At 43.0% G+C, this 15,520-nt stretch overlaps 1 protein-coding gene across 1 annotated transcript in view; it reads right to left on the reverse strand.

The window, feature by feature from the left end:
• The window catches only part of LOC117469967 (WD repeat-containing protein 49-like), a 28,793-nt gene extending 14,745 nt beyond the window's left edge, over positions 1-14,048 (reverse strand). The window contains exons 1-11 of the mRNA XM_034114466.1: positions 13,968-14,048; positions 13,123-13,431; positions 11,265-11,438; positions 10,717-10,800; positions 10,474-10,566; positions 10,174-10,345; positions 6,835-7,002; positions 5,356-5,504; positions 3,524-3,754; positions 2,881-3,045; positions 87-202 (exon numbers count right to left, since the gene is read on the reverse strand). Coding sequence (XP_033970357.1) covers positions 87-202; positions 2,881-3,045; positions 3,524-3,754; positions 5,356-5,504; positions 6,835-7,002; positions 10,174-10,345; positions 10,474-10,566; positions 10,717-10,800; positions 11,265-11,438; positions 13,123-13,431; positions 13,968-14,048 — 1,742 coding nt within the window. The remainder of the gene's footprint in view (positions 1-86; positions 203-2,880; positions 3,046-3,523; positions 3,755-5,355; positions 5,505-6,834; positions 7,003-10,173; positions 10,346-10,473; positions 10,567-10,716; positions 10,801-11,264; positions 11,439-13,122; positions 13,432-13,967) is intronic.
• Positions 14,049-15,520: the final 1,472 nt, after the last annotated feature.

Genomic DNA, 15,520 nt, shown 5'->3' on the forward strand with positions numbered 1-15,520 from the left:
ATGTCTCTTTCCAGTTTGCCATGTGTTTCTTGTATTAGTAAGCTCACAATACTAAAACGTAAAGGCATCAAAACGCACCACAGTACCTGTCCCAGCCCATCACCAGCACACTCCTCCTCAGCAGCAGCACCTGTGAGATGTCCACAGATCGACCCAGGCCGGCGTTCATTCTGTGGAGGCAGCGGCCATTGAAGTCCCACACCTGCAACATACATAACACTATAAGCTATATATCTATAAGGGGTAGTGGTGGTCTAATGGATAGTGAGGTGGGCTGAAGATCGGAAGGTCAAATCCCGCCAGGAACACCACCACTAGTGTGCCCTTGAGTAAGGCACTTAGCCCTTAGTTACTCCAGGGAGAATGTCCCTGTAATTGTAAGTCGCTTTGGATAAAAGCGTAAGCTAAATGAAATGTAATGTAATGTATAAATATCAACTCCGGGTGCGGCGTGTGGCGCAGTGGATAGAGCCTTGGTGTTGGGATCAGGGGGTCACAGGTCCAAACCCCACTGCAGTCAGCATGTCGTTGTGTCCCTTCACCCCAAATTGCTCCTGTGGGGATTGCCCACAGTATTGAGTATGTAAGTCGCTTTGGATAAAAGTGTCTAACAAGTAACATGTAATGTAATAAGCAACACAAATAGGCCCAACTCTGCATGTCACGCCCTTTTGCAAAATTCACTTTATTATCTTATCTGTAAAACCAAGAGGTAACAGAAATAGGATCAGTATTTTCTTAAACGATGTCTTAGGGCTTTTATTTCAAGAAGAAGATCTTTAAAAGAGAATGTTGTTTGCATATAAATCCCCCATCCTACCACACATCCATCAAACATGGCAGCACAGGTAATATTTCACACCAATTTGTTCAATTTTGTGTTGTGGCATTTAACAAAGAAAAAAGCTGATTGGCCCGATGGGAACACTGTCGTTAAAAGGTCATAATATTTCATTCTGAACCGCCTGAACTGCAACACCGCAGGTTCAGCGTTGATGAAAATTGGAGAGAGGATGCATCGAGTTGCTATTTGCCCAATAGGCCTACCTGAGGCTGCTTCACATGCACAGGATGCACAAGGCTGCATCCTCACGAGGACTCCCGGTCAGAGAGCTGATGTGGTTGATTATATTGATTACCATGTGCATAATTACTGCACTCATCTGTTGAGAACAATTACACTGAGCATCGAGTCAGTGCTTGAATGTGGAATAATTCACAGAGCACCACACGTTTTAAATTACGACCAAATTTGAAAATTAAAGGAAAAAAACGCAAGAAACGATTCTGCCAAGAGAACACACACACACACACACACACACACACACACACACACACACACGCATGTTGTAATTAGGACGACAGAAGAGGCTTTTATTTTTTCTAAAATGCAAAATAATTAGCATTAATATGCATCTCTCGTGCAAAAGCATAAAAAATATCCAAAAATGTTATCAATCAGTTAAACTCGCTGCAGTGGCTAGGCTAGCTGCAGCCAAGTAACGTACAGTAGGTCAAGCTGTAATGCTAGCTATGGATACAAAGGAAATTAAAGAGGCCCTATTATCTGTTCTGGGGTTTTCCTTTTCCTGTAATGTGTTATTTAGGTTTTTGTGCATGTAAATGGTCTGCTAAGGCTAAAATCCCAAAGTTCCCTCCAGAAGGGGTTTCTCTCCCTATGTCCTCTTAAACAAAACATCTAACAAAATAACGTACAAGAGTAACAACCCCCAAATGTTTGTTTGTTTATTTTTACAACCCTTTCAATACTTAGATGATGGCAAAACTGATTCACAGTTATGGCGCAGTTCCACTGCAGCGCGGAGCTCGCTTTAAGCGTGCCGTGTCGTGCCGTCCCCTTTTTTGGTTGTGCTTCCACTAGGCCTAGTTTCGGCGCGGCACGGCGCGGGGCCACTTTTTCACCTCTTTTCTGGCCCTAGAAAATTGTGGTTCTATCGGGGCCAACAAACAGGGCTGAGTCGGGCTGAGTATGCTAAACTAGAGAGAGGAGCGCTGGCAAGAGGGCTAGAACTACAACAAGATGGACATATTTGACCGTGATTTAATTGTAATACACGTTTCAAAATGATGCCGAAGTAACAACATACTGATACCGGTTAGTAAAAACCATGAATTAATGCTTTGACAAGTCTGCAGACAGACGGCAGGCGAAAAACCTTTTAAAATGCGTGTTTTTCTAGATGGAGATTGGCTAAGCTAACGCAGTATATGCTCTGACCGTCCACACTCACAACAACGGCCTATACAGACATAAATAAAGCAGCGATTGTATTCACCATGACACAGGCAGTCTGTGGTGTGTACTTGTTTAACTTTTGTCTAGTTTCTGAACATATATAAGGAGCTGTGAGCTCTGAGTGCTAACAGCTAACGGCTGTGTTGTGTTTCTGGAGTTCTCATTGAAGATGACGTCACGGCTCCGCCTACACTGCGTTACTATAGTAACTACCCCAGTTCCTAAACTGTAATGGAAGCGCAGCATGAAGTGAGTCGGCCCTGTTAAGGCCCAACGCGGCCAAGCCGTACCGAGCCGTACCGAGTGTGGCCGAGGCCGACCGTGTAGTGGAAATGCGCCATTAGAGGGCATGAAGGATAACAAGAAAGTTACAAAGCCTATTTCCATTGTGACCTTGTGTTTGCCCATAGACATCGTAGCATCATCAAAGCACGAAAAACTCATCATAATGTAAAATCCCTAAACTATTCTTAAAAAATGACCAACTCATTGACTTTACCACTGTTTGAGGTTTTTTTACGGATTTACATTTCAGAGTTTCAGTTTTTATATGCCAACTGACCTGCGGCTATACGGTCTTAACTTGAGTGTGTGTGTGTGGGTGTACGTGTGTGTCCACCTACTTTGACCTCTCCATCAGCGCCCGCAGTAAACAGCCGGGTCTGCGTACCGTCCAGGGCCATAGTGGAGATCTCTGCGTTTCCATGGCAGCGGCGAAACTGCTTGACCTTTTGGCCCGTGTCGACGCGCCAGCAGATCACAGAGGAGGCCGAGTCGCTGCTGACGGCCTGCAGAGAGAGAGGGAGAGAGGGGGTTGAGAGAGAGAGGGGAGAGAGAGAGAGAGAGAGAGAGAGAGAGAGAGAGAGAGGAGAGAGAGAGAGAGAGAGAGAGAGAGAGGAGAGAGAGAGAGAGACAGAGGAGAGAGAGGAGAGAGAGAGAGAGAGAGAGAGAGAGAGAGAGAGAGAGAGGACATCCATCATCAGAGAGAGTTTGATCCTCTCCACGCTGCCTGAGAGAGAGCCGGGCTCCACTGATGTTCTCTGTAAAGCAGAACAATTCATCGTGCTTCGTTACACTCTTATTTTAGTGCTAAGCCACTAATGAAAGTATGCGACTAATGCTGCTGTCAAGTGGGAATAAAAGCAGGAGTATCAAGAGTGAATATGCACTCTTTTAACATTTTTATATTGAATGCAAGAGCTATCAACAGAGAGAGGGAAATAGATGAATATGAAAGAAATAGAAAGTCTCCGTTCAGCTGCATACCTGTCTGAACAGACTGTTGTACAGCACACAGGTGACAGGGTGCTCATGGCTGCTACTCCTCTTCTCCTCCTTCCTCTCCAGCAGGAGAAGCAGGCTGTTGAAGGAGAGAAAGAGGAGGTGCTGCTCCTCGTGGAGAAACAGGAGTGTGTGTGTGTCCTCCTGCGTCTTTGGGAAGACTCCGGCCAGACGGTGAACACACAGCTGACGAGAAATATCCCACAGACACAGGACCTGGAGAATGTACAGAAAGATTACTTTAAATGAACTTACTCAAAAGAGGATTAGGCCAACATGTGCATTTTTTGAGATCCGACCAACATTTATTTTGTCCGAATTTTGAAGAAATAAGTGAGATATTTTCTGAGAATTTTGAATTTTTGCTCCAAATTCTGACTTGTTTCTTAGAATTCTGAAATGTTTGTAAGATCTACATGTTATTGTAACTGGTGGGTTTTCACGTGCTGTAGTGGTAGAAGCTATAAGCACCGCAGATAACTATAAAAGACTATAATAATTATCACAAGACATTATCCTCCTGAGACCCAGAAAGAAAAAGGTTTCAAAATTCCTTTTTTTTTTGATCACACAAGTCTTTAGGGTGTTATTAACATAATGACTAACAAAAACTAAACAAATATATTTGTATTTTTGTTTTATTGTGTGTCCTCTGTAGAGGACATCAGGTGTTAGTTATCCGAAGCATAGTATACAAACAACATTAACATAGTACATTTAGACAACATTAGAGCACAACAACTCAATGCAACAAATTAGCCCTCATTTGTAGTACTCCATCCTTTTTTTAAATGCAGAGATACAGCTGACACTTGATGTATGTTTTCCCACTGCATCCGTCTGCCATGAACCCTACAGAAACCTACGTGTTAGTTTGGCCCATAGTGGACTCCATGTGTGTTGTGTAAAATGAGGGAAATAAAAAGTTAGCAAATCCCCATGTCCTCCTCAGAGGACATTCATAAAAACATTTAGTTTTAGGTCAAATAATTATTACACTGCTCTGAGACTCACTACACTAACTCATAAGATGTTCCCTTACTATAATTAATAAAAATATTGAACTCACAACATTGGTAATTACAAAATTACAAACTTACCATTTCTCTTTCTATAAATAGTGCTTGTGTTGATGGACGCCATTTTGAAATACAATGAAATTATCTTTTTCAAAGCCACACCCCCACATATGTCACATGTCTGAAAAGCCCAGGATGTCCTCTGTGGAGTACAATTGGACTTAATGCTGCTGTGGCATGTATAACCTCATAGTTATGGACCAAAACCCAATGTGCTCCACAGAGGACACAAATTAATGTGTGGGTCTCTGGAGGATAACTTATAGTAATTACAGAAAAAATACAATATTTGCCAAGAAGAACTCTAGCAGTGCCATTTAGTCACAACTCACAAGAACTCTGCCATTTTGCTTGAGGACACAAAACAAGAGAACTGTCGCTGTTCCGGGAAATCTTCCGGAAGAAACTGAGTTAAAGCTTTTAGAGTTTCTCGCAATGGCAGATGGTGTTTGAGCAGAAGGCAGGTGAAACATAAATTGCTTGTGAAATATTCATCATCTCATGAAAATCAAAAGAGAAAGCTACAAGCGGGGCGAGGAACAGCAGCAACATCCTCTCTGCATCAGAGAGAAGAAAGAAAAAGTGATAGCTCTTATAACAGCAACAGTGTGAAATAGGCTTCCAATCACCTGCACCATGGCGTCCTTCCTCTGCAGTAATTATAGCCAGGTATCACAATTAATATTACAGCGCTCTTCATCATTATCTGTTCTAGCAGAGAGACACACACACTCCTACCTTATCTTTGGAGTAGCTGATCAGTTGTTGCTCGGCCTGCATGAAGCGGACTGCAGTGACGGGGCCGGTGTGTCCGCTGAGCACACACACCGGCCCCGAGGTCACACACGGGTTCCACAGCAACACCTGATGATCCACACCTGCTGTGGCTGCAACCAGAGACGGCAAAAGTACACACATCCTTTACTCGAGTAGAAGTACAGATATTCGAGTTTAAAAATACTCTGGTAGAAGTAGAAGTACTGACTAAACTTCTTTACTCAAGTAAAAGTAAAGAAGTATGGGCTTCGAAATGTACTTAAGTAAAAAGTACCCATAACTACCATCTGTTTTAAAGAGTACCTGACCTCCCTTTATATTAATAGAACAATAATGTCATTGTTAGCTAATGAATGTTTCCATGCTGAACAACGGCAACATGACAACGTTTTCATTGGTCCCTCTTCTTTAGAGAAGACCAGGAAATGATGGATACACGGATCGTGTTCAAATCAATAGGCACGCAATGACTCTAAATAATAATGATCACGCCACCAAACACACATTCAAACTAAAGGAACCAGCCTGTTTGGAAAATGTATTTACAGGTATTTGTGTTCAAAATGTAAGAAGTAGAAAGTACAGGTATTTGTGTTCAACATGTAAGAAGTAGAAAGTACAGGTATTTGTGTTCAAAATGTAAGAAGTAGAAAGTACAGGTATTTGGGTTCAACATGTAAGAAGTAGAAAGTACAGGTATTTGTGTTCAACATGTAAGAAGTAGAAAGTACAGGTATTTGTGTTCAAAATGTAAGAAGTAGAAAGTACAGGTATTTGTGTTCAAAATGTAAGAAGTAGAAAGTACAGGTATTTGTGTTCAAAATGTAAGAAGTAGAAAGTTCAGGTATTTGTGTTCAAAATGTAAGAAGTAGAAAGTACAGGTATTTGTGTTCAAAATGTAAGAAGTAGAAAGTACAGGTATTTGTGTTCAAAATGTAAGAAGTAAAAGTAAAAAGTCGTCAGAAAAATAAGTAGTGGAGTAAAGTACTGATACCAGAAAAATGTACTTAAGTACAGTAACGAAGTATTTGTACTCCATTACTTCCCACCTCTGGCTACAACCAATCAGAACGTCCCAAATTGGCAGAGAATCTAATTCATTGCAGTATGTCTATGTGTTGTATGTATTAAATGCCTGTGTTGGTTAGCACGGTTGAATATAGTCTCAAAACCAAAGCCTTTTTTATGCATACATACACACATCTATTATAAAGCATAGAGAGTCATTGCAGCCGTCAAATCCTTCATTAAGCATTGATTCTTTCATTGGGTGGATTCCAATTTGCTCTTTCGTTACTCTCTAAGAAACAGTTGGGGATTCAGTATAAATGAAATTAACTTGAGTGGACAAACATAACCTTTTATTTAAAAAAAAAAAAACTATTAATATTATTTTGATAAGAGTAAGGGATATAAGTCTGACTGCACATTGGTCCTCACCTATCAGATTGAGTTCACGGTGGTGGTCCATGTCCCACACACCTCTCTTTGTGAAGAAGGAAGTGACTCGTAGACTCCTGCTCTCCTTCTCCCTCCAGCCAATCACCACGCTGCACTGCGGCCGCGTGCTGCACGACACAAAGGCCTCCAGCGAGCCCAGGTAACGCACTGCAGGAGAGAGGTGGAAAGTGAAAGGAAATTAGGAGTTACAGAATAACAATCAAGTATCACAAGAATATTCACATATATTGTTTGTGGTTGTGCATTTCAATTCAATCTGAAACTGCAATTATTTTGCAGAAACTGACACAAAACTGGGTCTTCCAAGCAGCCCCTCTCTGTGGAGCAATAACGCAGCAGAAGTTACCAGCAGAGGGAATAAATTACTTTTAACTGCAACAAATTCAATGCAAAACAACATTGCAACATATTTTGATGATGACACGCCGTCCATTAGTTACTTCATCCTTCTGATGCCAAAATGTTTTTCATTAGCAGACGTCTGAAGGACATTTACTCTGTGCTAAATGTGCATTGACCGCAGCCCTTCTGTAATATAGTAAACCAACCAATTGTCAGGCGCTCAGCACAGCATAGAATTAGTTTGATTTGCTCGCTGGTATTACAGAAAATCTAATGGATCTTGCATCACCATCTGTCTCAATTAACACTTTGATTGAAAACAGCTAAATTGGATGCTGCACATCTCCATTAGAGGCTGCTTGGCTTTCAAATACTGCACAAATAAGTGCGGCTTGTGAGACGGCATGTGACAGTCGCAGGTCAAAAGATCGTCCGCTTTGCTGAAGCAAATAATTACGACTGATTGCATTTCATACTCCACGTCTTTCCTCCGGCCTGTGAAAATGAAAGATCAGTGGATTTTCTGACACTGTCGCATGACTTATCATTGATTAATGAGGCCTCCTCTCTTTCACCGATACACACCAATCATACATCTAGTTATTTGTGAACCAGGCCGGCATACAGAACATCTGCTAGAGCCAGGTTTGTATGTAACGGCACATTTGTATTGCTGTGAGTGTGTAATTTAAAAAAGGGCAGCACTTAATCAAAGCAAACCTCTTTTGTTCTGCATCAAATTGTTGCACATTTCGGGAGATTTTACCAACACAGGGCTTAATCCGACCATCCATCCATCCATCCATCCCTCCATCCATCCATCCATCCATCCATCCATCCCTCCCTCCCTCCCTCCCTCCCTCCATCCATCCATCCATCCATCCATCCATCCATCCATCCATCCATCCATCCATCCATCCATCCATCCATCCATCCATCCATCCATCCCTCCATCCATCCATCCATCCCTCCATCCATCAAACCATCCATCCAAACATCCAACCTACTCCGAGTCCCTCCCAGATGCCAGCCCCCCTCTGGAGGAAACCAATTGTGGCCGCTTGTTTCCGCAATCTTTCGGTCATGATCCATCGTTCATGACCCTAGGTGAGAGTAGGAACCAAAATGGGTCAGTAGATTGAGACTTCGTAAAACTCCGATTCTCCAAGCCCATCTCACGCTCCATTGTCCCCTCACTCGAGAACAAGATGCAGAGATTGTTGAACTCCTTCACTTGGGGTAAGGACTCATTCCCTATACTCGGAGTGGACAGCCCTTCGTTTTCCTGCTGAGAACCATAGTCTCAGAGATTAGGAGGTGCTGATCTTCATCCCGTCCGCTTCACACTTGGCTGTGAACCGATCCAATGAGTGCTGAAGGTTGCAGACCGATGACGCTATATAAGAAGAACATCATCTGCAAAAAGCATGCAATCCATAGCCCACCAAACCGCCTCCTGAGACTACGCTTTAAAATCCTGTCCTTGGAGATAATTTCTTTGGTTACAACATATGTGGGTATGTTAGTGTCTTTCTCTTTCACAGACACACACATTCAGAGCTCTACTTCCTTATCTTTACAGATCTGTGTCTGTCCCAATTTCCTCCTAATTTCCTCTCTGTTTCCTCCCCCCACTTTCTCTCTGGTGGCCTGTGAGCCTGAAGGTTTGGAGGTCTAAATAACCAGCCATGTCTAATAGTACACAGTCTACTGCAGGGCGGACAACTTCAAAAGGACAGCACCAGCACCCAGAGGTATTCAAACACACACACATACAGTCACACAAACTCCCTCATTCCCCTATACACACAGCAGACCTTAACACACTCGCTTGTTGTTTCAAACACACAGCCTGAACATTTCAATTAAGCAGTGCTTTTTAATGTTCTGGCACTATCTCCTCTGTTTCCCCCTTTTTTTGTTTCCCCTTTGTTTCCCCATTTGTCGTGCTTATTTAAATATTTTTTCCCCTCCTTTTATCAGGATCCCCGCTCTCAGCCAAGCTGCTCTCAGAGCGCTGAGTCATTATCAAACAGCCCAATGACTGTTCAGAGGGGCTCCGTGCGAATGATGCAATCCAGATACAACTAAAGCGACGGCGTTGGAGTCTCAGGAGGCATGACCTCCAGCCTGTGACTTTATGCCAATAGTCGAAAGCCTGGCTATATGCAAGACTCTAAAGTGGATGACTCAGGACCCTGCATGTGTGTGTGTGTGTGTCCCTCCCAAGCGTTTTCATGCTGTTGCATAAGCCTCTTGTGAGAGATACTGAAAAAAAATGAGCAAGCGATCAAAGACAGTGGCTCTCCTCCCAGGTGTGAAGGTGAGAGTTTGTGTTTGTGATGCCCAGGGTCGATTCTCCTTCGTCTGACCCAATGATTGTGTATCCTTGCTTTCATTCTGTCCCACGAATTAAAACGTATTTTCACCCGAGGCCCCAAAAGAGTGCCGCGCTAACTAATTGAAAATAAAAGGGTTTAGGGTTCCTTTAGCCAGCATGAAACTCATTTTGAAACCCAGACTTTAGGATATTTTGGCATGTTGCGTTACATTGTATTTCGTTTAGCTGACGTCTTATCGAAAGCGATTTACAATAGTGCAATAAAACATAAATATACAATCCCAGAACAACAACAAAAATGCATATGTATTCACTTTAAATAGCCCAAAGTTCTAGTGATTGGTATCAAATGTGCTAAACCCTTTGAGTGCTATTTATTTTATTTTTTTTATTAAGGGACAAGGTACTAGAGAAACAGGTGGGTTTTCAGTTTGCGACGAAGATTTGTAGACATTTTGCTGTCCTTAAATCCATGCGGAGCTTACCCACCATTTTGGAACGAGATGAGAAATACAAGTAAATGCAAGTATTTTAAACTTCACGACATTCTTATGTGCATTTGAACAAGTTGATCTGGCTCATTAAAAATATGTTTCTTTATATATATGTGTGTGTGTGTTAGTGTGTGTTCTTACCTTTCCTGACCCAGGCAGGTGTGTGTGCTCGGTGTGTCACAGTGTAACAGGAGCGATGCTTTCCTCTCACCAGCTCGTCCCATTGGATGATGTCTGCTGAATCTGAGTCCGTCCTCACATTAAGTCTCTCAAACAAAGAGATCTGAGCTGAGGTGAAATATAAAGCACTGACCTGGGAACACACACACACACACACACACACACACACACACACACACACACACACACACACACACTTGTGGAATAATGGACTGTCTGCTCTGTTGTGGTTGGTCCACCGTTTATTATTCCGTGTATTACCTGTCCTCCGATGTCTCCTATGGTGAGGACGGCCTGGTCCGGGTCAGAGGGATCCACCCAGTAATCCAAACACCAGGGAGTAAACATCAAACCCTCGAGAAGAGAAGAAATGTGTGTGCAATTATTTTAGTGCATGTCAATACACACTTTTCTCAGGTATATACACTTTGGATAATCAATATCAAAAGTGTGATACAACGGTAGAAACTGCGCAAACCAACAGAAACATCAGGGTATAGTCACCTGGAGTTTATACTTGCACCTGAAGTCCTGGTGTGACAGAATGTCATAGAAACAAACCTCCTTACTTGTGAAAGACACAGCTATCTAAAAAATGTATTGGAAACAAAGATACATTAGGAAAAACAGCAAATAAATGTATCAATAGATATATAAAATAGCAATTCCTCTGACTAATTATTCATGCAAAACTGGAAAGTCTTCATGTGGGTTATGCAACAAAATTATTTCTGTCACCAGCAAATCTGCGGGATAAAGAATTGCTAGTGAAATATGTTCAATAATTGATGGTCTTATTACTGAATGTGTATTTCTCTAAGCATTATGCAGTGGCTTCATGTCTGCAATGTCATTATCCAAAACCACTGATCAATAATTCATTGATTGAGAGGAATGCTTGTTTGCGTCTGTACCGTACAACATCTGCCCCAGTAACTACTACAGACTACTTATGTTATTCAATTCTTACCAAAACCGTTGTTTAAACTATGTCACAACATAACCAGGGAAACAGGAAGTGTTTGTACCAAGTGATCACGAGTGAAAGTCACCTTGTGTGCGTTGTGCAGCAGCACCATGTCCGTTACCCAGAGGTCTTTGGGTGTGACCGTGCTGTTTTGCAGTCGATGTGTGTGCAGGAGGGACATGTCCTCTCTGTCCCGCAGACACACAGTTCCTCCTTTACTCACCGTCAGATACTGACCTAAACTGTGCAGGTACAACACCTGGAGAGACATCGCAAAACAACAGCATCGGGTGAGATTTTAGTGTTTTCAGACTATTTACATGCACAAAATTCTAAATTAAAACACTACAGGAGAGGAAAAAACCCAAACATTGTAGAACCTCTTCAAAATATATATCAGTTTGAAGAAGTTCCTGCTTCACTTCAATAACTTCTTCATCTTAAATCTTCCTCTTAGTGTAAGTGAGTGCATGTTCTTCTGTGTTACACAAAAAGGCTTAATGAATGATGCCATTTTATTGGCTAAGCTACGAGAATAAAAGAACTGAGAGCAGCAGTAAAAGGGCTTGAGCTGAGAGTGTCTGAGAGAAAGAAGAGGTTTATTAATACTTAAGAAAAGAGGTCAGGGCTGAGATATACTACCAATGTAATTACTGCAGAGTCAGTTCCCACAGCCGACTGCACGCTTGATAGGATCTCTCAGATTGGCGTGTCATGTATTTATCTCTAATTGTTCTAATTACATATTAATCAACAATGGTTTGCATAATGGTATGAGTCTCGGGCGGCTTTTGTTCTCACATCAACCAAATGGGGCACTGACAGTTCGCCTGCTGTTTATTGCTTTAATGAATAAATACAAATATCTCTCAAACCTGACATTGTGCATATGACATTCAAAATTATAAATTGTTATATCCCAGTTAAAATTGCAGTGTGCTCAAAGTCTACTTTGTTTTAAATGGCAGTAGATTCCTATTTAGCTTGCAACATGTTAGCAAAGACTTGCCTGTTCAATATCTCGGCAAACATGGAGACATTTTATTGCTAATTTGGTGTTTCTAGCCACCTGACACATAAAAGTCAGATATTCACTTTCATTTTAATTCAGTTTTAGTCTCCACCAACTGAAGTGGTTCACTACAAGCAGGGGCGGACTGGGACTAAAAATCAGGCCGGGACTCTCGACCGGCCCACTTCGGTACCGCCAGCCCACCTTGGTACCGCAAGTAAATACCGCTAGTAAATTGTCAAAGGGGGGGGGGGGGGGGTGCTAGTGACTTATCCGACCGGTCCACATCGTCCTTCAGTACCGGCCCATCGGGATTCGTCTCGAACGTCCCGATGGCCAGTCCGCCACTGACTACAAGCAACACCTTCCATATTACATGTTATATACACAAATATGAATGAGTGCAACCTTAAATATGTTTTGCACTACCCTGCTCCTGTTGTGCCACACTTTACTGACACAACATACTGAAGAGTCCTTTAAGCCCAATAAGTGAGTCCACTTCTTTAAAAACTGGTCCGAGCTAGAGGGGTCAAAACCTTCAAACCATTTGAAAAACAACTTACACAACATAGTGACATTTTGACATTCTCAGGATTCAAAGATTAAAGTGGTGAGCCATCACTTTATCCACAGCAGTCGGCGCTTTTTACCGGCCTGCTTCATTTCCATATTAATTGATAGATGTTAAACTTAAAGGAGTCCAGAGCCATTTATCTCAAAAAGAGGTGGGCCATTTTGATGAGCAAGACCCTAATACCTTTCTCGCACAATGTTTAATAATGGGGATTTTCACCCAGTCAGCAAAACGTTGGATTCTCCAGTCAGTCAATGTCAGAATGTTTTTCAGATAACACGAGGGTTATAACATGTTGCCCATTTTTTTTATCTATTGCAGCGTAACAAACTCTTCTCATCAGTGACCTCTTACCTTTTGAACCGGGTCTCGATGCGGACAGGTCAAAGTGCGCACTGGCTTCCAGCGAGGCCCACTTCTGGTTCTGCTGTTCTTCACTTTATCAGAAAGCTCTTGTAGCAAAAAGGATGACAGGCCTCCCCAATCGACGCGTCCCTCTTCCTTTATCGCATTGACGTCCACAAGGAGGCTGCCGTGCTCCTGAGTGAAGACCACGCTGTCAAACAGGAGGCCGTATTCCTCTTTAGAGCCACGTCCAACCGAGGACCAAGCCTGATCGACAAATTCAGTTCTGGACAAAGAGCGAGGAGAGCCCGAGGAGTCCTGAACGAGAGAGTAGCCGATTAGTGGTGGGATGAGATGAAGTACATTGATTTTGAGTATTAAATATTTTACTTCACCACTGGAGATATTGCATGATGTCTTCACACAATCATATACAAAACTCTTGTTAGCATTTGAACGCAACAAGCTCTCTCTGGTTTGTACAACATTTCATATGAGGCCTTGAGGCAATGTAGTAAGCAGATATATAGTATACATTATAACACTCTTCTTTAAGTATTTTCTGCATGAGTTAAATACGGTGGCCGCCAGGTGCGAACACGCATCAACGGCCCAAAATGGTGAAGCACACAGCTGGGACCGTAGCGCTTGTTGAAGGTTAGCTAAATTAGCTAGTTAGCTTATAGCAGATCAACGCTGGGCATGTTTCGTCAAGTTGGTGAAGATGTTTCTTCATTTGCATGTGCGCTTCTCCTAATGGAAATGTTTTGTGCCGTTGTTGTGTGTTTGCACCTGTGGGCCACCATAGATAAGAGCATACTGTAAGTCTTTAAAACTGACATAATAACCCTCACCAGGAACAGTCCCTGTAGCTTTCTGTAGTCCTCAATGTTCATCCTTTCCTCAAGCTGTGCCACCTCCATCCTCGTTCCCATGGTTACACCTCAGACCTGTCAATCAATCGCCAACACACCAAACAAGGACAGTAATAAAGGACTCAATAGAAAATAATAGATTCCCCCGCATCTCGAGGTGTAACACGATGAAAGAAGATGTTCCCTGCAGGAGTTATCCCATACCTCTCCTATACCGTCTATAGCTGTTTCTCAGCGGGTTGTCATGTCACCATAATCATGCGGCTCAGCGGCAGCAGCTCTTTTGTTGGCTCTTTTTCACTCTACCCAAATATGTCTGTGTTGAATAAGGTCTTTTTCATTTTCAACATACATTTCCCCTCAGCTCAGTGGCTTTCAAAGAGGGGTGAGTGAGTTCCCCCGAAGAGGAGGAGGCAGGTTGCCAAAGAATGTCAAGTCTCTGTTATGTCAGGTAATGTGAAATAAAATACTGGTGTCAGGTAGAGGAGCAGCAGGAATGAAAGTTAGGATGTGTTAAATTAGCCCCCGTGTGTGTATGTGTGTGTGTGTGTGTGTGTGTGTGTGTGTGTGTGTGTGTGTCTGTCTGTCTGTCTGTCTGTCTGTCTGTCTGTCTGTGTGTGTCTGTCTGTCTGTCTGTCTGTCTGTCTGTCTGTCTGTCTGTCTGTCTGTCTGTCTGTCTGTCTGTCTGTCTGTCTGTCTGTCTGTCTGTCTGTCTGTCTGTCTGTGTGTGTGTGTGTCTGTCTGTCTGTCTGTCTGTCTGTCTGTCTGTCTGTCTGTCTGTCTGTCTGTCTGTCTGTCTGTCTGTCTGTCTGTCTGTGTGTGTGTGTGTGTGTGTGTGTGTCTGTGTGTGTCTGTCTGTCTGTCTGTCTGTCTGTCTGTCTGTCTGTCTGTCTGTCTGTCTGTGTGTGTGTGTGTGTGTGTGTGTCTGTCTGTCTGTCTGTCTGTCTGTCTGTCTGTCTGTCTGTCTGTCTGTCTGTCTGTCTGTCTGTCTGTCTGTCTGTCTGTCTGTCTGTGTCTGTCTGTGTGTGTGTGTGTGTGTGTGTGTGTGTGTCTGTGTGTGTGTCTGTCTGTCTGTCTGTCTGTCTGTCTGTCTGTCTGTCTGTCTGTCTGTCTGTCTGTCTGTCTGTCTGTCTGTGTGTGTGTGTGTGTGTGTGTGTGTGTGTGTCTGTCTGTCTGTCTGTCTGTCTGTCTGTCTGTCTGTCTGTCTGTCTGTCTGTCTGTCTGTCTGTCTGTCTGGGTGTGTCTGTCTGTCTGTCTGTCTGTCTGTCTGTCTGTCTGTCTGTCTGTCTGTCTGTCTGTCTGTCTGTCTGTGTCTGTCTGTCTGTCTGTCTGTCTGTCTGTCTGTCTGTCTGTCTGTCTGTCTGTCTGTCTGTCTGTCTGTCTGTCTGTCTGTCTGTCTGTCTGTCTGTCTGTCTGTCTGTCTGTCTGTCTGTGTGTGTGTGTGTGTGTGTGTGTGTGTGTGTGTGTGTGTCTGTGCTGTCTGTCTGTCTGTCTGTCTGTCTGTCTGTCTGTCTGTCTGTCTGTGTGTGTGT

This window comes from Trematomus bernacchii, unplaced genomic scaffold, assembly GCF_902827165.1.
Source record: "Trematomus bernacchii unplaced genomic scaffold, fTreBer1.1, whole genome shotgun sequence".
Lineage (NCBI taxonomy): Eukaryota > Metazoa > Chordata > Actinopteri > Perciformes > Nototheniidae > Trematomus > Trematomus bernacchii.